The 26,715-nt window shown below is 35.4% G+C and overlaps 1 protein-coding gene across 2 annotated transcripts in view; it reads right to left on the bottom strand.

Annotated features, from left to right (window-relative positions):
• LOC149774601 (uncharacterized) overlaps window positions 1–26,715 on the bottom strand; it is a 79,142-nt gene that overhangs the window by 37,650 nt on the left and 14,777 nt on the right. The window contains exons 2-4 of one of the 2 annotated variants that reach the window (XM_089945061.1): window positions 19,112–19,262; window positions 17,965–18,128; window positions 98–318 (exon numbers count right to left, since the gene is read on the bottom strand). In XM_089945061.1, coding sequence (XP_089801187.1) covers window positions 98–318; window positions 17,965–18,063 — 320 coding nt within the window. In that variant the 5' untranslated portion in view covers window positions 18,064–18,128; window positions 19,112–19,262. The remainder of the gene's footprint in view (window positions 1–97; window positions 319–17,964; window positions 18,129–19,111; window positions 19,263–26,715) is intronic. The other variant, XM_089945060.1, reaches the window with a different exon arrangement.

Raw genomic sequence — 26,715 nt, 5'->3', positions numbered from 1 at the left:
AAAGGTCAGAGCATTCCTACTTAGGTCAACACAGTGGGTAAGGCAACCCTAGTTCTGCAGATAGAACTAGGCTGACTTTCTTAAGGATCACGCTTACCGTGACGGTGCATTAAGCTCCAGAACCTGTCCATCCAAAAAGACACAGAAGGAGTAGTTCCTGTTGGTGTTGCCCAGAGTGTATGAGATGCCAGAGCATGCAGTGAGATCATAACTGCTTATTGGAGACCCTGTGAAACTGCTCTGCTCCTTCTCAAAGTACTCCAAGTATGGTTGTCTCCGACGCACTCCAAACACATACCAGCGGGATGGTTCCAATTTCTGCATCAAACAGAACATTTTTTAGATACAATACTACAAGGATTCTAAATGATGCACACAATTTTTTTTCAGAAAATCTGATATGTTGTTGCTCATTTGACTTCTCTTTGTCAGACTATGAGTAAATGGGCAAGATTTATTGAAAGTAACACTGTCCTTTACCTAAACATGAGGTTTAACCAAGTAAATGAATGGCACAGTTTACGATGAATTGCCTGCAATATGTAACTGATCATTTTTTAAATTCTAAACTGTTTCCTAAAACACTTTGCATCAGTTTGTAAATATTTTATCTTTGGCACTCTAAAATGCCAACAAATTCTAGTACAAGAAGTTTGTGGAATGGTTCAATTAAGCCTGCTCTTCCATAGAATAATCTGAAAACCCTGAAAAGATACAACAGCAAGAAAAATGGGTCACTATGATTTATTTTTACAACTGATACCTATCAAGTTTCATGACTGTACACAAAACAATGTCAGACAAACTTCACTAAATGCAGAAACATATCAGACTGAATGATGACACCATCAGACTGAATGACAACATCATCAGACTGAATGACAACACCATCAGAAAAGTAATCTTCAGACCTCACCTACATTTGTGGGTTTGACAACTATCAACTCCAAAAAGTACTGACCAAGATCTAACCCCAGTTTGATCAACATAATTCTTAAAGTTCAGTTTGAAGACATTAGATTTGTCAATTTTAAGACAGGTTCAAATTAGCCAACCAGATCACTGGATTCTACATGCATGCTTTGTTGGTAAAATGCAGATCTGCCATTATACAATGCACTTGTATAATAGGTTACATTCAATCTTAAGGTGATCTGCTTTTGTAAAACCAATCCTTGAAATGATTACATTACTATGTATGATTGCTTATGAGTCCAAATGACCCAGATCTGCCATCACGTAATGCACAGACAGGTCTGGGTCAGTGTAGTTTGTTAGGAGTAATCAGTAGAACAAATAATATAGACCCTGATCTACAGACACATTATGATATGGCAGATAGGATCTTTGTTGTTTGCAGTTTGACTCAACTTATAAGCAATTATTTACAATACATATTGTGACACTGTGAACTCTACGACAGATTTTATATAAATTGATGTGATAGCATTTTTACTGGTCTATCAACACATTAGATAAACCTGTCAGAACAGTCAACTTGGGGACCAGAAATGTATGAAGACTGGTGCAACTATGTGTTACAGATCCACTGCTGAAGATAAGATATAAGATAACATGAGTACACAACAAGCTGTTAATTGATTACTTAATTACTGGAATATAGGTAGTTTAAGGCCAAACGCTGCATAAAGTGCTATAAATAGTAAAGGAATAAAAGGAGTCATGTTTTCTGATCATATGATGAAAATCAGCTTACCATTTCAACAGCCACACTAGGGTTTGCATTTTGACTTTGTCATCTTTAATTGTTATTGTATTGTTCAAGATGTTTTAATTATGTCATGTTTCATTGTTATGTTATTGTTCAAGATGTTTTAATTATGTCATGTTTCATTATTTTATTGTTCAAGATGTTTTAATTATGTCATGTTTCATTGTTATTTTATAGTTCAAGATGTTTTTATTATGTCATGTTTCACTGTTATTTTATTGTTCAAGATGTTTTAATTATGTCTTGTTTCATTGTTATTTTATTGTTCAAGATGTTTTAATTATGTCATCTTTAATTGTTATTGTATTGTTCAAGATGTTTTAATTATGTCACGTTTCACTGTTATTTTATTATTCAAGATGTTTTAATTATGTCATGTTTCATTGTTACTAAATTGTTCAAGATGTTTTAATTATGTCATGTTTCACTGTTATTTTATTATTCAAGATGTTTTAATTATGTCATATTTCATTGTTATTTTATTGTTCAAGATGTTTTAATTATGTCATGTTTCACTGTTATTTTATTATTCAAGATGTTTTAATTATGTCATGTTTCACTGTTATTTTATTATTCAAGATGTTTTAATTATGTCATGTTTCACTGTTATTTTATTGTTCAAGATGTTTTAATTATGTCATGTTTCATTGTTATTTTATTATTCAAGATGTTTTAATTATGTCATGTTTCATTGTTATTTTATTGTTCAAGATGTTTTAATTATGTCATGTTTCATTGTTATTTTATTGTTCAAGATGTTTTAATTATGTCATGTTTCATTCTTATTTTATTGTTCAAGATGTTTTAATTATGTCATGTTTCACTGTTATTTTATTATTCAAGATGTTTTAATTATGTCATGTTTCATTCTTATTTTATTGTTCAAGATGTTTTAATTATGTCATGTTTCATTGTTATTTTATTGTTCAAGATGTTTTAATTATGTCATCTTTAATTGTTACTGTATTGTTCAAGATGTTTTAGTTATGTCATGTTTCGTTGTTATTTTATTGTTCAAGATGTTTTAATTATGTCATGTTTCATTGTTACTTTATTGTTCAAGATGTTTTAATTATGTCATGTTTCACTGTTATTTTATTATTCAAGATTTTTAATTATGTCATGTTTCATTCTTATTTTATTGTTCAAGATGTTTTAATTATGTCATGTTTCACTGTTATTTTATTATTCAAGATGTTTTAATTGTCATGTTTCATTGTTATTTTATTGTTCAAGATGTTTTAATTATGTCATGCTTCATTGTTATTTTACTGTTCCAGATGTTTTAGTTATGTCATGTTTCATTGTTATTTTACTGTTCAAGATGTTTTAATTATGTCATGTTTCATTGTTATTTTATTGTTCAAGATGTTTTAATTATGTCATGTTTCATTGTTATTTTATTGTTCAAGATGTTTTAATTATGTCATCTTTAATTGTTACTGTATTGTTCAAGATGTTTTAGTTATGTCATGTTTCATTGTTATTTTATTGTTCAAGATGTTTTAGTTATGTCATGTTTCATTGTTATTTTATTGTTCAAGATGTTTTAATTATGTCATGTTTCATTGTTATTTTATTGTTCAAGATGTTTTAATTATGTCATCTTTAATTGTTACTGTATTGTTCAAGATGTTTTAGTTATGTCATGTTTCATTGTTATTTTATTGTTCAAGATGTTTTAATTATGTCATGTTTCATTGTTATTTTATTGTTCAAGATGTTTTAATTATGTCATCTTTAATTGTTACTTTATTATTCAAGATGTTTTAATTATGTCATGTTTTGTTGTTATTTTATTGTTCAAGATGTTTTAATTATGTCATGTTTCATTGTTACTTTATTGTTCAAGATGTTTTAATTATGTCATGTTTCATTGTTGCTAAATTGTTCAAGATGTTTTAATTATGTCATGTTTCATTGTTATTTTATTGTTCAAGATGTTTCTATTATGTCATGTTTCATTGTTATTTTATTGTTCAAGATGTTTTAATTATGTCATGTTTCATTGTTACTTTATTGTTCAAGATGTTTTAATTATGTCATGTTTCATTGTTACTTTATTGTTCAAGATGTTTTAATTATGTCATGTTTCATTGTTACTAAATTGTTGAAGATGTTTTTATTATGTCATGTTTCATTGCTACTTTATTGTTCAAGATGTTTTATGGGGAATATTTAAAGGCAGCTCTTGCATTTTTTCTTCAACTCATGGCAAAATGCAGACACATGTACTTTCTCCCAAAGCTAAAAAAGCATTGGCTAAGAAATATTACAAGTTCTACAGTGCACTGATATCAGATTTTAAGCATGTACAGGTGAGTAGCAAAGGTCCTCAGTTTGCACTGTTTCTTTCAAAGGTATGCATCTTTTGTATTCTATACACATCAATTTAGTTCAATCCCTTTATAAAATACATCATTTATCAGTATATTACAAGAAAATTTATTTTGAAATTGGGATAGATTATTCATAAAAGCATAAATATATCATGTCTTTTCATAGCTTACCTAAAGTATACATCAATCTTTATTTTTTTTAATTTACCTCAGTGAAACTTGTCAACATATTTTTGGATCTGAGCCACAAAGAGAACAAAATCAATGAGCATTAGACTCAGGAATATATCAGAAACTTCCTCCATAGGGCGAACATAACTAAATGGCAAACAACTGGAAAGCAATCAGTAAGATTTTACAACCCAGCAACAGGAAACTGAAGCTAGAAGTTCTAGCTGGTTGAGCATAGTTTTCCTGTCATTACAAGATTCTAATGATGATACAGCGATGGCATTATACATTCTCTGTATAAATATAAACAGGTAACTACTGACAGCATGTTAAGAGTAATCACAGTCATCTGTGGTCACCAGACAGTGATAGTGGGAAGGAAACAAAATGCTAGTGGATGCTATGAAAGAATCATTGCAGTGAACTATACAATAAACAATTCTACCTTTTCCATTAGTTGACAATGCACTGACTAATTAGTGTAAAATCATTGCAGTGAACTACACAATAAACAATTTTTCCTTTTCCATTAGTTGACAATGCACTGACTAATTAGTGTAAAATCACTGCAGTGAACTACACAATAAACAATTCTTCCTTTTCCATTAGTTGACAATGCACTAATTAGTGTAAATTCATTGCAGTGAACTACACAATAAACAATTCTTCATTTTCCATTAGTTGACAATGCACTAATTAGTGTAAAATCATTGCAGTGAACTATACAATAAACAATTCTTCCTTTTCCATTAGCTGACAATGCACTAATTAGTGTAAAATCATTGCAGTGAACTATACAATAAACTATTCTTCCTTTTCCATTAGTTGACAATGCACTAATTAGTGTAAAATCAGAATCTAAATCCTATTTGTATCAAAACTTGCTGTTTCATATTATTATAAAGAGAATACATATTATGGCAAAAAAAATATTTACTTATTTTGTTTTCAATCCCCTTGAAGAATGTAAAATGTATGCCAATAAAAAGAACTAGAAGACAATTTACTAATCAAAATTTGAAAATCTACTGATCTGAGACCCTCAGGTTCTGTTCTGTGTATGCTCACATTTCACCTTGGTCTATGTGAGTTCAAGATTCAGCGTGACCACTGCGGGCATGTAAGAAAGCTTGCCAGTAGCATCACATGGGTCAAATTGTTCTTCCAGGGGTCAGGTTCTTCCTCCAACAAATATATACTGGCTGCCATGTCTAGCCTAACTTGTGCTAAAAAAAATGGTGCCAAACACAACAAAAGAAAATAAAATCCGTACAAAGCTGATGAATTTTTACATCAGTCATTAAGCTATTATTTTAAAGTAACTTAGCTACATAGTGCTTTTCCCCCCACTTTTCTGTGTAAATGACCCTTATTTGGGTGTAGATGTAATCAAAGTAGCACACACCATTCTGGAGGCCTAAATGGTTGATGCTGTAAGGTGAACCAATAAAAAAAACTAGCAAAAACCTACACTTTAACAAAGTAAACATTTACAAAAATGAATGGATTGAATATATTCTTGATTTAGAGAAGTTCATGAATGTAATATTTCAACTGATACATGTAACTTCCTATCTGGTGTATAAATTAAATATAGAGTTCCAGCTAGAAAGAAACAGTGGGGTGTCCCACCATGCCCCTCTGCCCCCCTCCCCATGTTCACCTCCTGCTTTTCTGTGCATCCATCTGCCTTCTTGAACTGCAGAATAAGTGCCTTTATCAACACTGTTATTTTCCACCTGCCTAATTAGTTACACTGGTTGTTTTAATAGTTTTAAGCTTGATTCACCTGTCTGACTGCAAATCACATTCTACACACCCACCCTACCGCTTCATACTGTCTAATAGGTGTATTTCATTTTTCAAGTAAATGTTGGAGGTATATTGTATTTCTCAAAAATCCCCCTGTCCCTACAGATCTCATACAAAGTTCATCCAGAGACTGATGATTTACTGACCCTAATGAATTTTCAGGTATTCAACAAAAATTTTCATTTTAACTGCTGAAAACATCTCTGATATCTCTGAGCAATGGTAAGATTTTCAAAACAACTGTGACAGACACAGAGGTTGTAAGATCAGTACCATTTTCATTTAGTACCAACAAAATATTATTAGAAATCCCACATATCAACCATTCAGTAGGAGAAGCAATACTATTTTCAAGATGGCCACCATGGTGGCCATATTGGATGTCAGATCAGCATCATTTTCATTAAGGCCCAATTAAACACCATAAGAAGTCTTCTGATGAAAACAACATGTCAGTATGACTTTCCATTTAGGACAAGTACTAATAACAATATTTTTCAGCATAGCTGCCATGTTGGCCATATTGGATGTCAGATCAGCATCATTTCAGTCTGGACCAATTAGACATCACAAAAAGTCTTCCCATGAAAACCCATGCTGATATGGCTTTCCATTTAGGAAGAGTAGCAAAAATAAGATTTTCAACATGTCAGCCAAGGCAGCTATATTTTGATGTCAAACTGGCACACGTTTTATTTAGGACCGACTAGACATTACAAGAATCCAATGTTGATATATGTAATAACATATAGTGTACTAACATCTAGAATGAGTGTTAATCAGTTTCAAGATGGACACTGTGTTTATTTGGGACCAACTTGACATCATAAGAAGTCTACCAGTGAAAACCACATCGATATGACTTTCCTTCAGGATTTTCTAAATGTTTGCCATGGTGGCCTTACTGGATGTCAAATCAGCATAAAGTAGACATAAACTAAATATTTTAGTGAAAACATCATGTTGAGATGATTTTCCATTCAGAAGTAGCAATAATAAGATTTTAAAAACAGCCATTAATTTTGTTATACTTACCATTTAGGAGGAGAAGCAATTACAAGATTTTCAAGACAGCCACTGTGATGTCCATATCAAGACAGCCATTGTGGTGTCCATATCAAGACAGCCACTGTGTTGTCCATATCAAGACAGCCATTATGTTGTCCATATCAAGACAGCCATTGTGGTGTCCATACCAAGACAGCCATTGTGGTGTCCATATCAAAAGTCTGAGCAGGACCATTTCATTTAAAGCCAGCTAGACATCAAGAGAATTGTTGTGTTGAAATAACATGGCACTGTGTTTCTGTACAGGAGAAGAAATAACAAGATTCCAAGATGACTGCCACACAGCAATACTGGACATCAGAGTGATACCATTTTCATTTAGGAACAACTAGACCTCTTTTAAAGAAAACCCCACATTGATATGATAGGAGTAGCAATAAGAAAATTGTCATTATGTTGGCATACTGAATGTTGGAGTGGAACCATTTTTATTTAGGCTCAGCTAGACATCATAAGATGTCTTCTTGTGAAGACCATATGTCAATATGGCTTTCCATTCAGAAGGATTAGCAAAAGCAAGAATTTCAAACTGATGTCATTGCAACCATAATGGATGTCAGATTGGCACCATTTACATTTAGGACCAACTAGACATCATAATAAGCTGTTGTTGATGTTGTTTTTGTGAGTTTAACACTATTTTTCAGGACATGATAGGCTATATTAGGCAGCATAAGTGGTAGAGTAAGAACCGGAGAAAATTCCAGGAAGAAACACCAACTCATGGGAAGCTACTGGCAAGCTTTTTCACATACCTACACTGACCATTAGCCCGAGACTCAAACCCACATGGACAGAGGAAAAAGGCACTGATCAGCAAAGGTGGGCACTTTCGACCAATCCTAACAAGTCTTTAAAGAAAACCGTTTTACATTACTTATGAATTCTAATTTTCGGACAATGTGAAAATAAAATATCAATGTAAAGCATGCATGTGCAACCTATGGCCCATAAACCACATCCAGCATGCAAACTGATTTTATCTGGCCCGTGAGAGTTCTTCAATTCTCACTGCATCTGGCTTGTAAGTGTGAGCAACCTTAAGAAGGAAATGCCAAACACAATTTCAACCAATGGTGCTCAAGCAGTGTTTACATCAAAATTAGGTCTTGTTATTAAAATCAGATCAGAGTTATTTGATATAAACCAATATTTCCTATACGACAAATATACTAAACTTTCAGCTTTCACTTCAAAGTGACTAACCTTATTTGGGAGGAATTGTACCTGCAATCAGTTTCTTTTTTTAGAAAAGTTCATTAAATCTAAAACAAAAATGAGAATAACTGATTTACATCAAGAAAACACACTGAATATTGCAACTTTATGTATCTGCCCAAACACTGGTCATCATGTGAGACATTAAGTATATCAGTGAATGCATCTAATTTTGTCTAAAGTTTAATTTAATTTTGTTTCAGAGTTCTAAATTATATTTATTCATCGCAAACCCATTGGTACATTTAAAAATTATCCAGCCTATGCCCTGGAGCATGTTTTATATGCTCGATGCAAAGTTTCTTTGTGAAATTATAAATATCAGTGTGGCACTGCAATTCTTAACAAAGGCTCCTTCTCAAAAAGAAGTGCCCTTACCAGACCCACTCCATTGCAAAAAAACTTTCTGGCTGGAACACTTTACAAGCCACACCCTATCCTAAAATATTTCTGGCTGGAAGACTTAAGTGCCTGCACATATTTATATTCAAGTGTTTACACAAAGGAGGCATATAGTTGATCTACAACACACATACATTTTCAACAGATGTTTATATTTGTGTGTTATGACAAAACTCTGAACATATCATTCATCTTCGATGCTAATGGAAAGATTGTATTCAATGGTAACCTGATTTAATTCTTTAAATTTTTTTTTATTGAGAGGGAGGGTATTTTTTTATAGTAGTTCTAATCCAATTTTGATACAAATCACCTCCCACTTTTTTACAAAAAGTACGTGTACAGGAAAATATTATTGAGATATGTTTCTCTGATGAGTGTCATTGTTGATTCATTACAAAGTTATTTATCACAATCCTTGCTTGAAACTTGCTGTAGAAGGTATATTCCTAGATACTATACAGTATTAAAACTGCTTCCCCCAATTTACTCTGTTTACAATAAAAATCCTGAATAAATTATGAGTAGGGTCAACAAGTACATATCCATCATAGACTGTTTACATAAGCCCAAGTTTCTATGATAGCCTTGATAGAACAGGACGTATGGTCTTTATAAAAGTATGATAATAAAAGTAGCTAGATAAATGTAAAGTGCTTTTTTCTCCTCTAACAGGAAAGAATGATCACGACAACCAAGTATTCATCTCTGACATAATTATGAGCTGTTACATGAGAATAACTTTCAATATTACTACAATGCATCAGCAATGCTTGCATACTATTTGTTGGGAGTACATATGAATGTTAAATTGAGATCAGGAGATCAACTTATCTCTCTTAATCTCCTTTGATGCGAATAATGAGAAATTCCAAGGAATTGTGTATTTGTATTCTCCCCTGCCTAAAACTTCTGATACAAGGAGGGTTAATGACCCTGATCCTACATGTCAGAAAATATGATTTTCAATGACCTTGACCTGGAATGAGGGTAAATTGATATAAAAATGCAGAGCCTCTTGATTTCACACTCCAAGTAAAATAGCTATTCCTCCGTAGACCAACTATGAATAAATTTTGAGTCTTACAACCAAACAAAGTGACTGGCTGAAAACTTAATTAATATATCAAAAACAGCTTCACCAGACTGCACAAATATTACAAATATGCATATTGATTCTACAGTCCAAGTATGATAGTTATCCCTTACAGTGTTTGGGACTTATGACCATTCAGAAAATATAAAACCAACAACATAAGTAAGATTTTCAAATGACCTTGACCCTGCTTGAGAGTCAAAAGGGTGGGGATGAGGGTAAAAATACTGTACTTTATGGTTATACAACCAAAGGAAGACAGCATGCTGTCCTTCCCATTGCTTGGGATTATACAATGGTATGCCAAAAATACTGAAAGCCACTTTTTTCTACTAACACAAAAATACTAACCCAATCATAATAGCTTAGTAGAACTACTACTACCTTGCAAATCCAGCCCTCCCAGCCTAAAACCTTTCTGCTAAAACGCTAAAACTTACCAGCACACCTAGGACACAGTTAGAGTGATTTCCCCTTGATACAGGGATTGTTGCAAAATCCCATAATACTTAGTTACTAATGGAAAGCACACTCCCTATATGGATGTAACTGTGAGGAGGCTGGGAATTCGTATGTGAATTATGACGGGGGAAGTATTATTGAGAAGAAAAAAATAATACAAAAAATTCTTCTTCAAATACATCATCAAATCATAATAGTCAAGGAAAGTAGGTAAGAGATGGAGGGAGATACATCCCATTACCCCAGAGAGTTGATCTCCAATTCCATATTGTATGTGAGACAGCTTCTAGATAATCCAACTGGAGAATACATTCCACATTTTGTGGAATGGCTTTGAAGGGGAAATATTTTCCATCCCACAAATCAAGCAGAAGTTGTTAACACATTAACCCCTGGTGATGAGTTTAAGTGGCAGGAGGTAGTAGCCTACTGCCGAGCTCTGTAGCGTCATGGTCATGTATAATACACTAAAGTGTGTGGTATTATAGAAAGGTAGACAGATGTAGCTCTACAGTGATACCAAATAATCTGGAATTTCTAGTTGCACTACAAAATACAGAGGAAAAACCTCTTTTTTTTTCAACCCAACTTTTCTACCCAAAATTCGCCCATGATCGGAATCCGATTTTGTGTCCTGATTTTAGACTTTTTGGTCTCAGATCTAAGGCAGACCAGTATGAACTGCAAAGACAGATGAACCTTTGCAAAAAGTAGGATAAGATAGGCATTTAGAATAAAGAGTGGTCTCGATACAAAAATAATGGGTCTGTTAAGCCAAAAAAGAAAAAAATCCAACTTTTACCCTTCTGCTCATGCGCAAGCCAAATACCCAATGAAAAACGATGTTTCTAACACAACAAGACAGTATGTTATTGGAAGATCACCTGGAAGTTGGTGTTTTAGGATGTATTCAGAAATAGCTTTCAAAATGTGTTTCCTACTCAAATTTCAGACGAAAACAACAAAAACCTCCAGGGGTTAATGTGTTAAGCTGCATCTGTTTTGTATGAAGCTGTTAAACAACCCAGGAAGGTAACTTGTTGCACTATGGCTACAGGTCCCACCAGATCAAAACTGAGCCATTTAGGATGAAAGATCTGAGAGAGAAAAGCTGGAGAAATGGAATCAGCTCTCCATCCCACAACATGGAAAATAACAGAACAGTTTTGCTCAAATGCAATGTTTGTGGCTAAGCATTGTGAGCTGAGATGCAAAGCCAATTTATTTGGGCCAGGGTTATTTTCCTACATGCATTATGAATCCCAAGATGAAAATGTCTGTGCTGATATGTTGTCCCTTCCCCCTCTATGATGATCTTCCTCTATGCAATGGCCTTGATACAGCATGTAGTTCACAGATTCTGCCTGCCATTCACTAATACAGTGAGGAAGCAGGTCTCATATGACAGGTGAATCAATGAGGCTACTTGAAAGCAGGTCTCATATGACAGGTGAATCAATGAGGCTACTTGAAAGCAGGTCTCATATGATAGGTGTGAATCAATGAGGCTACTTGAAAGCAGTTCAAATGGTGGCTTGCTCATACATGTTAGTACCCATGATGTATGTAATCAAAATTGTAAAGAAGATTGGATAGGTCTCTGTTTGTCTGATATCCTCTCTTCCATCAGTGATCATGAAAAGGAAACCTTTGATTTTGATTGGTGTGAACTGTTTCTTGACAAAAAGCCGTATTAGTAAGTTAAAAATCGGGGCATTGATGACTGCAGTCATATAATGTGTTCTTTAGCACACCAGTACGTGAAGATTTTGCATTTAATCTGTATGCTTTTAAAACAGAGAACCATCTCGCTTGAGCAATTTCTCCAACAATGGTTGCAAGATATGTTTATTCCTGATAAGATCCAGATGTGCGGCTTCAGCCACTCTAGGTTGGGACAAAACACCTGTCATTGTGGTTCCTTGAGCAAATGAGGGACAGTCTCAATTCCTGGAGATTTCTGCTGTGAAATTGATGATGTTGAGCCACAATTTTTCTCATCTGAGTGGAGCAACCAGGACTACAGGTGAAACTTCACTTCTCTCACAGAAAGAGGGTAAACCTATGCATCCAGGCTGTTCCAATCTATGGAAAGAACACTGACTGCCCAGACCTTCAGATCTGGGACTGGCAAGAAAAAGGTTGGGAGTTTGGCTTTCATTTTGCCAAAGATAGGTTAACCATTGGTCAATCCCACTGGGAACATATCTGAGTGAAAACCGAGGGACAAAGAGACCATGCCATTTGCATCATTTGATTCTTCTGGGATAATAAGTCCGCTACTACATTTAGTCAATCATAAATAAAACAAACTTGGAAATAGATTTGTCACTGAAGATGCCACTTTAGAAAATCCCAAACAGGAATGCAAAGGTCTGGGGACTTAACCCCACCTTGCCATTGGAGATAATCCACCACAGACTAAGAACTTTGGACAGAATGAGACCTTTCTGCCACCAATGTAAAGATTTTTAAACAGATTTTTCATATCAAGAATGTTGACATGTAAACGATGATCAAGAGGGTGCCACACTCCACTGGCTTCATGGAATAATGTAAGAAGTGTGTCCCCCCTCCAGGTCCTCTGTGCCTGCATCAGTACAGATTGTGATTTCCAGAGGCTGAACTGCAGAGATATACCCCCAATAAGTAAAGTGAGGTTGCCCCATCATCTAAGATGGAATCGCATCTTTTGTGCAGTTTGAGTGAAGTTGTTCCATTGCACAAACTTTTGACCTCCATTTGGACAACAGAATAATTTGTAATCACTGCTTAAATATGTGACCTAGGACTAAGAGGTCAGCTGATGCACTGAGCAAATCCAGCTGATTTTCCTGCAATGCTTGTTCCTGTGGGAGACATGCTCCATTTACTGAGTGTCGAACTCCATACCTAAATAAATGAAATGTTGAGATGGTATGAGGTCAGATTGGTCCTTGTTGACAACAAAACCAAGGTTGAGTAGGAGAGTAACAAGGGATATCATGTCTTGCTCCAGGTAGTTGATGTTGCCGCTGCCATGGAGGTGGTCTGGACATGAACTATTTCCCAGTCCATCAATTAAGTGAAACCACAGGAAATGATGCTGAGTTCAATTGGGAGTGCCCTAAACTGGTAAATGGTGTCACTGTAGACAAATCACAGAGCTTCCTGGAAGCTGCGTGATTGGGCATGTGAAGATATGTATCTTGCAAGTTCACAATGATTTTGTAATCTCCATCCTAGATGGCGTTATGAACTCATTGTGTTTTCATTGTCAACCATGAGGCTTGAATGAACTGATCATGTGTGCTCAGGTCAATGACTGGGTGAAAAAATGCCATGTTTGTAGCTGAAAAAAGCAGACAAATGAGGAGGTGCAGAGAAAGTGACAAAGTCGTTGAGAAACCATTTGTTGGGTCAAAGGTCATCGTGACATATCTTGTCCCATTTGGCAGCAACAAATTAGTGCCTTCCCCCTACCAGGACCTGTGATAAGGGTGGCTTGAAGATGGTTTAATTTTTTGAGATAAGAAGTTCTTAAGGAGAGAAATGCTTGTACAAACGATTGCTCTTTTTCTGCCTCTTGTTTGTTTTGTTCAGGAGAACTGCAGTTTTCAGCAGTTGTAGATTCGGTAGGACTGCTTCCCAACTGCTTATGTCCTGTGATCTATCTGCTGATTGATTACACTGGAGGGAAATTAATCTCCTTGCTGGCATGTTTGCCAACTTCATCAAGCTGTCCATTACGGAAGGAAATTGATCTCCTTGCTGGCATGTTTGCCAACTTCATCAAGCTATCCATTAAAGAGGAGATTAGATGATAAAATTTGCAAGCATCGCCTGACTTTATGATGGTCTTAACCCTTTACCTCATGGAGTGTATAGCTTTTTAATCCTTCGATATACATGTAGCAAAGTTACCCAGTGCAGTGCGATATAAACAGAACAACCTGTTACCTACCAGTATTCGACTCCATACACATAGGCCTGCCTGTTAACTGTTAAGCAATGTAGTGTATGTTACGTTTAACAGCAATTTTAACCATTTTACATTTCTGGTACATATTATGTTTGGAAAAATTTAAGAGTAAAGTCCAATTGTTATAGCTGTGTATTTATTTTTCACGGAGAAATTGTTATGTGCTCTAAAATCTTGAGAGAACTTGTTCGCCATCAAGTCAGTGAAGCCGAAATTTACAAGTTCTTTGTCTGTGTCTAAATCACTAAGTCATCTGAATTTGATAATTTATAAAAGCTAATTGCTGCCTACATCAATATCAGAGCCTTTACCTAAGTTCCTGAAACTTTCATAGTTGTGATTCTAATCGTGAAAACTTCATAAGTACTGAACGAAATCTGCGACCTCCATTTTGGAGAGTGGAGAATACAACCCAGTTACTTTAAATAGCATATTTTGACCAGAGCATAAACAGTAACCACGTGATCTGATGTAATGGTCATTCACAGAAATGAATGTAGTATCTAAAAGGTTTTTTTCCTCGAAGGTGGCACTATGAAAACCTGCTCAAAATGGCTGATGTTTACAGCAGGCGTCAAAAGGGGCCTGTATGAGAATCGAGTAGAGGCGTCCAAAGGAGCTTGTATGTGAGATCAGGTAGAGGCGTCCAAAGGCGCTTGTATGTGAATGGCGTACAGGCATCCAAAGGCGCTTGTATGAGCTAAAGGGTTAAGAAAGGTCAAAGTAGAGAGCACTGCCTCTCATATTTAGCCAGTTCTAAGTTCATAGCTGGAGTTTCAACACTTGCAAGAATGTGTTGTGGCGCTTGCCAGAGTATGAATAATCGCACATCAAGTAACGTCTAATAATGATGAGATGACTGAGTATTCACACATCAAGTATTGACTATAAGAGGGGACTGAGTTTACACATGTCAAGTAATGTCTATAATGATGAAAGGACTGAGTATTCATACATCAAGTAATGACTATAATGATGAAAGGGCTGAGTATTTGCAATAATGTCTAATAATAATGAGAGGACTTAGTATTCGCACATCAAGTACACCTAAACCTCAATAACACGCACACAGCGGTGTCCACAAACATTGACCGCGCTTTAAGTGAGGCAAGAGTTACCCAGAGACCTCCAAAAATTGAAAAAGTTGCTTTGACATGGGACAACCGTGGGGGGGGGGGGGGGGGGGCATTAGTGAACTTTGCTGTTTAATAACTGAATCCTTATTTTATAATCACGTCGACAATAATTTTTAATAATGCACTTTTTCTAATGAAGTTGTTTGTTATTCTGTTTAAATAACATTTATTTTCAAAATGTCCAACATGTGAAAGATCATTCCAACTGGGTTCAACAACCATCATGTGTATGTGCAAAAATTCTGTGTATTACATCACTGCTTTTTGTTTTCTTGATCAGTCTGGTTCCCATATTGGTGTTTAATACTATCCTGTAAAATCAGGAGCCATAGAGTTGGGAACTAGACTAACTATTGATACACCAACAAACAAGATTTCTTTTTGTTTAAAAAACAAGCGACATTTATTTCGAGACAATTATCTACATCAAAACTCAATTTTTGTATTGTTAAATTAGTACAGTACTGACGGCATGATTTCACTGAAAGTAATAATGAAACTTCTTATCATCCTTGAGGATATATCTAAGTGTCAGTTCAAGAATTTTCTGAAACTCGCTTGCCCACAATGGACCGTATCTGTGAAATCAAACTCTATTTTACAAAGTATTCATTTCGCTTGGCTGCCTTGTTATGTTTGATCACATTTATGAAAGAGTCGGTTAATTTAAGGCTGTTTATGTTACATACACAATAACATTTATAACAGTTTTGATTGATCAAATGAAGTGAGTTCACCTGACATTATGACTGGGCAGCTAGATTTTAAGTCTGTAGGATTTTCATGCCTTTTAACTTTTCTTTTATTCCACCTCCTTTATTTGATTCAAAAGACATAATTAACATGATAGTACAAAGGAGGACAGCTTTTAATTCAGTGCAACAATACAACAAATACTTCTGCAAGTCAGTTATAAAAACATGGTCAACACTTAATTAAGTTCTCTGAGAAACACTCGCAGACATATAGCTGTTACAGTAGATTGATGCATTTTACCTTTAATTACAAGAGGACACATTGCATTTATGACGATTACACTTAAAAGGAACTAAAAGATAGAACCAGAACTCAAATTTCAATTGATAAAAATTATTTAATTTGTATCTATTTATTAAAATACTGCCTCCACTCGACGTTAAGTGACATTTTCATTGATCAAAATTTCCTTATAATATCGTATTACATATTGTTAATCTTGATTAAAATGTCCAGGTCCTATCTACCATTTTTGACGATAAAAATGAGCAATGGATCAAAGTTTCCGTACCCAATTTTGATCGCGATTTTATTTTCTTTAAGTTCAACAAATAGGGATCAATTTTTGGGGTATTTTCTGGTTTCAAAATGGGATCCACACCTGTACCCACATTATATGCGGGTTTACGAATTATCAGGGCATGAGTTATTGAGTGAGTGGTGTAATGTCTAATAATGATGAGAGGACTGAGTACTTGCACCTAATGTCTAATAATGATGAGAGGACTGAGTATTTGCACAACAAGTAATGACTAATAATGATGAGAGGACTAAGTACTTGCCCATCAAGTAATACTTAATAATGATGAGAGGACTGAGTACTTGCAGTAATGTCTAATAATGATGAGAGGACTGAGTATTTGCACATCAAGTAATGGCTAATAACGATGAGAGGACTGAGTACTTTCAGTAATGGCTAATAATGATGAGAGGACTGAGTATTTGCAGTAATGTCTAATAATGAAGAGAGGACTAAGTATTTGCACATCAAGTAATGGCTAATAATGATGAGAGGACTGAGTACTTTCAGTAATGGCTAATAATGATGAGAGGACTGAGTATTTGCAGTAATGTCTAATAATGATGAGAGGACTGAGTATTTGCACATCAAGTAAAATTTAATAATGATGAGAGGACTGTGTAGTTGCAGTAATGTCTAATAATGATGAGAGGACTGAGTACTTGCTGTAAAGTCTAATAATGATGAGAGGACTGAGTATTTGCAGTAATGTCTAATAATGATGAGAGGACTGTGTAGTTGCAGTAATGTCTAATAATGATGAGAGGACTGAGTATTTGCAGTAATGGCTAATAATGATGAGAGGACTGAGTATTTGCAGTAATGTCTAATAATGATGAGAGGACTGAGTATTTGCAGTAATGTCTAATAATGATGAGAGGACTGAGTATTTGCACATCAAGTAAAATTTAATAATGATGAGAGGACTGTGTAGTTGCAGTAATGTCTAATAATGATGAGAGGACTGAGTATTTGCATTTCTTTGATACCATGTAACTGTATGTAACATCTGAAGCAAACAGTGTAGACCTTGATCATCTGGCTTATCATGTGATGGTGCATTTTGGCATATGTAACATCTGGGGCTTACAGTGTAGACCTTGACATCTGGCTTATCATGTGATAGTGCATTTTGGCATATGTAACATCTGGGGCAAACAGTGTAGACCTTGATCATCTGGCTCTTTATGCATTGGCAGATTTGGTTTTATGATGCCCCGTTCAATACGTATTAATACATATACATTTACATACAATAATATTTATCTCAGGCAAATAAAAAAGAAATTACCTGTCTAAAACTGTTGGTAAAGTTCTTTGATGAGGTTACTGTAAAGTCATCACTTATGATGGCTCGTTTCAGGTAACCTTGCTTGATAATGTTTTCCATACTTCTAGGACTTGTTCTCTCGGTTATTGGTCTTCGTTTAAGAGATTATTCTCATTACAAACTACCTGAAATATAACATTATTCACCTTCATATATGACATGTTTACTTTGGTTACCATCAAAGCATAGTAAACTGTAACTTTTCATTTACTATTATGAAAACTGATCTGTCAAAGAATGTCATTCTTCTCACTGTATTATGTATCCCAGCTACAAACCACTGTACTATGTATCCCAGCTACAAACCACTGTACTATGTATCCCAGCTACAAACCACTGTACTATGTATCCCAGCTACAAACCACTGTACTATGTATCCCAGCTACAAACCACTGTACTATGTATCCCAGCTACAAACCACTGTACTATGTATCCCAGCTACAAACCACTGTACTATGTATCCCAGCTACAAACCACTGTACTATGTATCCCAGCTACAAACCACAGTACTATGTATCCCAGCTACAAACCACTGTACTATGTATCCCAGCTACAAACCACAGTACTATGTATCCCAGCTACAAACCACTGTACTATGTATCCCAGCTACAAACCACTGTACTATGTCTCCCAGCTATAAACCACTGTACTATGTATCCCAGCTACAAACCACTGTACTATGTATCCCAGCTACAAACCACTGTACTACGTATCCCAGCTACAAACCACAGTACTATGTATCCCAGCTACAAACCACTGTACTATGTATCCCAGCTATAAACCACTGTACTATGTATCCCAGCTACAAACCACTGTACTATGTATCCCAGCTACAAACCACTGTACTATGTATCCCAGCTACAAACCACAGTACTCTGTTGAATGATAAGTCCATGCAAGATGAGCCTATCCACCCATTAGCATCTTCCCCAAGATCTGAAAAGGGCAATCATCTCTCCAAAAGGGGCACTTTAAACTAAAAAATGGGGCACTATAAAAGTGTAGCTCATTATCAAATGGGTACATTTTTTCTGTGAGAATTTTTTATATTATTATTATTATTATTATTAATATTGTTGTTAAATGAGCAAATTATGGAGTAGCATACTTGCAAAATTATAAAAAGTCCTTTTTCTTCTGATTATTCCATGCAACAAAAAAAATGGCAAGAATAAAATCCTTGACATGGTCTTTCTCAGTATTAATTTTCTTCAGCTTTTTATCTTGCATGGGCAAAAGATACATATGGCAGTAATGGTCTGAAAGGAAATGAAATGCATCATAAGTTACATACATAATTTTAAATCTTTACAACAGTAATAATAATAATTACTGTGAATATAGTGTTATGCACATCTATATTGTGTGGTTGACTTTGTCCATGACTGATGGTAGAGTTGTTGCCTACCTGACTTTTGTAATATTTTCAAAGATATTTGCTACAATTTTAGTTCAAGACCTAACCTTGTTTACAAGCTTAGAATGTTCTGGAAGTAAACATGTTTACAATTTGATGGAATTTTCCATTGGAAATTTGTTTTTTTTTACCTTAGAGAAACATAATGTATTGCAGGTAAAGTGAAATATATATATATATATATTCATTCCTGTTTCATATCAGTCTTTAGGAATCTAAGACCTGAGTTTATAGCTGTATTCAGATATAATTTGAGAGAAATTATTTATTTGAATTATTCATGGAATTACGGGTGTTCATTGACTTTTTAGACTAAAACATTACTTTGGGATTATTAAGGACTCTTTCAAAAGCATTTTGATATACCAAGATGCTCAAGAGTACTGGAATTCATCTGAAACATTCTATACTGTTGGATTTGTGATAAAAGAGTTAAGACTATTTGGGATTTAATTCACAATACTCTAAGTTCCTCTTCCATTTTCACTTTCTAACTTAGGGGAAAAAAAAGTCTGTTGAATTTTGCTCAAATTATTGGTTCCACTTCCTTTCTGTTATAAATATTAAGGCTATAAAGTCATAAAAATCATATCCACTCAACTACATGTCAAAGTGTTCTCCAGTGAGTGTACACACTGCCCCAAGCAGTTCAGTTTCAATAAACAAAGACTGCCCTTAATACATCGTCACACGGTATCAACTTGCAGTAGCCTGCTACACAATGAATATGTTTGGGTACAGGTGTTTGCCACTTGTGATCATTAAAAAATTGTGAGTGTGTGTGTCTGATTAGAATTTTTAACGTAGCTTTACCAATTTTTCAGTCATATCGCTAACATGTCTGCAGTGTGACAGTTTATAGTGATGACTAGGACTGAGGCATCATGCCTCATACATGTAGCATGATGTCCCACCCAGTCAAATTATCCTGACACCAGGCCAATCAGTCCTAACATTAACCTCTTAGTGCTGAGCGCCAAGCGAGGCAGCTGTTAGAACCATTTTTTTATATGTCTTTGGTATGACTCGGCTGGGCATCAAACCCACAACCTCCCGCTTCCGAGGCAGACGCTCTAACCACTAGGCCACCAGTTCGGTAATAACTGTCAAATTGTAATAATGAAGCTGTGTAAATGAATGACTGTTTAAGAAACAAAATTGCAAATTTTGTAATTTAAAAAATAGTACAAGTTATTGGTTAAGAAAGATCAGCACTAGATAATGAAAAGCCCATTGCACAAAAATATGACCATGTGAAAGAAAATAACAGGATGGCATGAACCCTTTGTAAATGACATGGGAGAAACACTACCCAATCTTACATATATTTCTTGAAGAAAGCATTTCTTTTAATTATAATTAAGATCAACCGCTACCAATTTTGTGCAGAGGTTTGGAGAAATTAATTTTATTGATATAAATACTTACCTGTTGTTCCTGTATAGCTTATTCTTTCTTGGATGGAAATTACCTTGAACTGTATGAGAATTCAAGAACAAAGAACACTTGGTCCATACTGACCAGACTTTAACTCATGGAAAGAGGTCTCAGCACTCATATTCACTTGTATGTTAATTTAGATTCTTTTCCTTGTCATTTATAAAGATTTCAACTGATGGAAAAAGGTCTCACACAAGCACTCATTTTCAGTTGTATGTTAATTTGTTCTCACACCTTTAAACTCTGTTTAGACTAAAGGTGTGAGAACAAATTAACATACAAGTGAATATTAGTGCTGGTGTGAGACCTCTTTCCATCAGTTAAAATCTTTATAAATGACAAGGAAAAGAATTTGGAGATTTACATCATTCTCAACAAAATTAAGATAAAGGAGTCCATAAACTAATCAGGCCTAAATACCTGCCAGAAGTCAAAAAAAATAACTTAAAATAATGAAGTCATAAAAATATATTACCCTAAAGCCATATGGTGAGGGTGGCATAAAAGGCATGGTTATGAACAAATGTAAGCTAAAATGTAAAAACAACCCACAAGAGAATTAATTTTGAATAAGGAAAACACTTGTATTAAGAATACACCCAATAAATATGCACATATTAAAAATACCCAATTCATGTTGCCAAGTGAAAGCAATATTCCTGTAGAGTATAACTGCATCCACTAACCATGTAGGACAACTTTGTAAGCGTTGGATCACAAGGTTGTCTTCCAGACTGAGTTCTGGATGTCACTCTAAGGAAGGATGAATTCTCATTATATTCCCAGAAAGGGTAAGCTATGCAACAGCAACAGGAGCGCCCACAGATTGGGGGGGGGGACAAACATGTAGTGGAAAGCTGTTAGGCATTATGAAGGCCAATATATATATACTGAGGTGAAATTCTGGAGGGGGGCAAACCCCTTACACTTATGTGCAGGCACAACTGAACAGCAACAGGTCATGTATTACTGATGTTAAAATTCCCCTTTATAGAACACATGTACAAGGACTACCCCTTGGTCTTATTTAAGTTACTCACCAGTAATATTCCATTTTCAAACAAATGTACATGGCCAAACCCCTATGCTTATCAAGGTCACCCACCACCAATACTTAGCTTTTACAAACACATGTATGACAGATGTTCACTCACAACCAATACTTCCCTTTTGCAAACACATGTACAGTACAAGATGGGACCCCAAGTGTCCGAGTGGTCTAAAGCACTCTCCATTACGGATCTCTGCCATCTCACCTCTGTCTGTGTGGGTTCGAGTCTCAGATTCGGCCAATGTGGGTATGTGAGAAAGCTTGCCAGTAGCTTCTCGAGGGTCGGTGGTTCTTTCCGGGGATTTCCTGGTTTCTTCCTCCACCATTAATACTGGCTGCCATGTATAGCCTATCGTGTGCTGAAAAATGGCATTAAACCCTACAACAACAACAACAGTACAAGTTCACTCACAACCAATACTTTCCATTAGCAAATACATGTATGATACAAGTTCACTCACAACCAATACTTCCCTTTTGCAAACATATGTACGGTACAAGTTCACTCACCACCAACACTCCCATTTTACAAAGACATGTAGTAGTACACGTTCTCCCACCACCAACACTTCCCTTTTACAAGCACATGTACAGTACAAGTTCTCTCACTACCAATACTTCCCTTTCACAAAGACATGTACAGGACAAGTTCACTCACAACCAATACTTCCCCTTTACAAACACTTGTACAGTATAAGTTCTCCCACCACCAATACTTCCCTTTTACAAAGACATGTACAGGACAAGTTCTCTCACCACCAACACTTCCCTTTTACAAACACAAGTACAGTACAAGTTCTCTCACTACCAACACTTCCTTTTCACAAAGACATGTAGTAGCACAAGTTCTCCCACCACCAATACTTCCCTTTTACAAACACGTGTACATGACAAGTTCTCTCACCACTAATACTTCCCTTTTACAAACACATGTACATGACAAGTTCTCTCACCACCAACACTTCCCTTTTACAAACACATGTACAGTACAAGTTCTCTCACCACCAACACTTCCCCTTCACAAAGACATGTAGTAGTACAAGTTCTCTCACCACCAATACTTCCCTTTTACAAACACTTGAGGGGCCCCGAGTGGCCGAGTGGTCTAAAGCGCTCGCCGTTACGGATCACTGCCATCTCACCTCTGTCTGCGCCGGTTCGAGTCTCAGATTCAGCCAATGTGGATATGTGAGAAAGCATGCCAGTAGCTTCTCGTGGGTCGGTGGTTCTTTCCGGGGTTTTCCCGGTTTCTTCCTCCACCATTAATACTGGCCGCCATATATGGCCTATCGTGTGCTGAAAAATGGCGTTAAACCCCACAACAACAACAACAACAACAAACACTTGTACAGTACAAGTTCTGACCACCAACACTTCCCTTTTACAAACACATGTACAGGACAAGTTCGCTCACAACCAATACTTCTCATTTACAAATACATGTATGGTGCAAGTCTACCCACCACCAATACTTCCCTTTTACAAATACAAGTATGGTTCAAAGTCAGCCATCACTAATACGTCTTAAAAACATGTGTACATGGACAACGATGTAGGTATATCAACCACAATCAATTTTCCCATTTTTCAAACTCATGTATGTGGCTAACCCATTAGGATTTTTATGGGTGGGTGTATTTTGTGATTTTTAACGTACCTTTAACAATTTTAGTCATATTGTTATGATGTCTGCAGTGTGGCAGTTTATAGTTATGTCTGGCAATGGGACATCATTCCACAAACATATAGCATCATGTCCCACCCAGTCACATTCTCCTGACACAAGGGTAACCAGTCCTAACAATAACCTTTTAATGCTCAGCACCAAGCAAGGCAGCTGCTAGTACCATTTTTATCAGTCTTTGATATGACACAGCCAGGGTTCAAACCCACTACCTACCACAGCCAAGGCAGATGTTCTAACCACTTAGACCACATGAGTGATCCAGGATTTTTATGAGCAAATTACAAGTACTGGTAAATTTGTTCCATAAACTTCAGGTTCACCAAATATAGATAATAATAGTACCATACTCTGTACATACATACATACATACATACATACATACATACACACAGACACACACACACACACATACATACACAAGAGTTAACCCCTCTAAACTGAACTCTAGTATACTGGAATCCTGTGAAGATTGAATTTTGATCTGAGACTGAAATTATGCACTAAAAGAAAAATAAATAAATAAAACTTAAACTCACTTCAAAGTTCAAATTCTTGTTTGGCTGCTAACACATGCAGGACCAGATTATGTATGGTAAGAGTAGTCTCCCATTTGACCCTTTCCCAGTGGAGAAAACATCAAAGAATCCTAAATGTCATATTCATTCAGCTGATTTCAGAAATCATTATATTGCATGAATTGAATTAGCCATGACTGTCATTTGTCTTCACTTGCATATCGTGATGTCCAAATGTCCAGCTAACTATTCCTACCGGATAAAACCAAATGTCCAGCTAACTATTCCTACCGGATAAAACCAAATGTCCAGCTATCTATTCCTACCGGATAAAATTAGTCCAATCAAAGAGTATGAAGTTGCCTGTACTAAAATCCTACTTGAAAAGAAATTAGTAAAATCTGGCACAGGAGCATTATCAATGTCACATTATGGATTAACATTCATAATTCCAATGGACTTAAAGCAACATTGTGACAGTATCTTGTTCCTTAAACTATACATACATGTAGTAATGATATTCGACCTAGCAGACGTTTAAGTTAACTGCAATATTGGGCAATAATTCTCACTGAAAACAAGCACACTAAAACGTACTAAATCAGAAAGGTCATGACACTATATAATGTATCTAAAATCACGTTCAAAAAAATAGATATTGTACTACAACACTGATAATGATGATTGTCATGAAACCCACATATTCTTACAAGTGAGACAAAAAGTATCCAAAGAGAAAGCCATTGCAATATTCCAAATATTGTATATTTTTACTTTACAACCCCAATCCCCTTCCATAATGCTGCATCACAATTAGAAACTTTCAATGTCATCTGACTGACCTGAAATAACACCCCAACACGATCATTAAGTTCAGGTTACACTAGAACCAACCGTTGGTTGTAAGTAGATACTGCAACAGATACACAGACATATGAAAAGACATGACCAATCCCAATATATCCACAAAAGCACATCTATGAATATATGAAGCAAATGTACTTTACCTAATTTAGTGTAGCAAGTGACCTCAGGGTGCTTTATTACAACTGAATGTACTCTGACCAGTAGTGAACATTTCCACTTGACAGCTTGTTAGGAACACACATTAATCACTCAAAACTTAGTAACACCACATTTCCTGAAAAACAGTTATTTGTAACATTTCGTTACACACAGTCATCCAAATCCTTAAACGTGACTTTAAAAAAATACTAAATGCGTCATCCAAATCCTTAAAAATGAAACTTATATGCCTTCTTATTATGCTTTTGTTCTCTCTCATACAGAAACTGCATTTATCATTTTCTATATGTTAATTATTTTAATAAAATTATTAGTGACAATTATTTTATGAATTAAATAAAAAATTAAAAGAGATCAACCGTTGATACTTAGTATCTTTCACCTGGCTATAAATCGCTGACCACTCCTCACTACTTATATTTTTATTAATAATTGTATCCATGTTTCTTGCTTAGCAGTGTGTTGCCTCTTTGCCTTTTTTTTAAAGCGTCTCTGCAAACTTCAGTGAGTTTTGTTTTTGCAAGTATACTGTTTTATCCTCTCGCTTATCAAACTTGTACTGAGCCAAATGATTTTTGATTGCATCTTTCCAAGATTTTGGTTGTTGTTGTTGTTGTAGGGTTTAACGCCATTTTTCAGCACACAATAGGTTATACATGGCAGCCAGTACTGATGGTGGAGAAAGAACCCAGGAAAACCCCAGAAAGAACCACGGACCCAAGAGAAGCTACTGGCAAGCTTTCTCACATACCCACATTATAAGGCTGAATCGGAAACTCGAACCCACACAGACAGAGGTGAGATGGCAGTGAGCCATAATGGGGAGTGCTTTAGACCACTCGGCCACTTGGGGCCCCTCCAAGATTTTGGAAAATTGGATATTAACGATAAGTATTCAAACAACTGTCACATTGAGGGTTTTTTCTTTCCATTTTATCATTTCAATAGGTATTACCATGATCATCAACTAAGTCATTAAGAATTTCAGTGCCAGCACCTTTCCTGCAATTATATTCACAGAACTTTCTATGTGGAACAAAATTAAAATGCTACGGGATACATTCTCATTTGGACATTGCAGATCCTCTTTCCAACTAAATACATGTACTGCCAAAATTTCATCTTTCTGTTTTTAATGAGCTTACGCGCCATTTCTTCTAATTTTCTCCTCCCTAAATTTCAAACATCCTCTATACTGCTAAAATCTCAACAGCGATGATAAATGAATACGGTGCAAAAAGATCCTCTTGATGACACCCTAGACTTTCAAGTCTAAAAGCTGAGGACATATTTCCATTATTTATAACACAACATGTAGCGTTATAACAAAACAACCTAAATGACTTATAAACAGAATCACCAAAGTTAAAAGATTGTAAAGCTATTTCAACAAAATTCCAGTTAACTGAATCAAGGGCTTTTTCAAAGTCAATGAACAATAACAAACTGATATATATTTTTATTCTCTAGTTAATTCATATAATATAATAGCCTGGCATTTTCTCCAATGATTCTACCTTTCATAAACCCTTTCTTAGTATTGCTGGCTATTGATGGAAGTACATTTTATAATCCT

The sequence above is a fragment of the Sinohyriopsis cumingii genome, unplaced genomic scaffold (assembly GCF_028554795.1).
Source record: "Sinohyriopsis cumingii isolate HCF-2022 unplaced genomic scaffold, ASM2855479v2 utg000198l, whole genome shotgun sequence".
Lineage (NCBI taxonomy): Eukaryota > Metazoa > Mollusca > Bivalvia > Unionida > Unionidae > Sinohyriopsis > Sinohyriopsis cumingii.
Note: the sequence above shows the minus strand (reverse complement) of the source record. Positions and strands in the feature narration are given on the sequence as shown.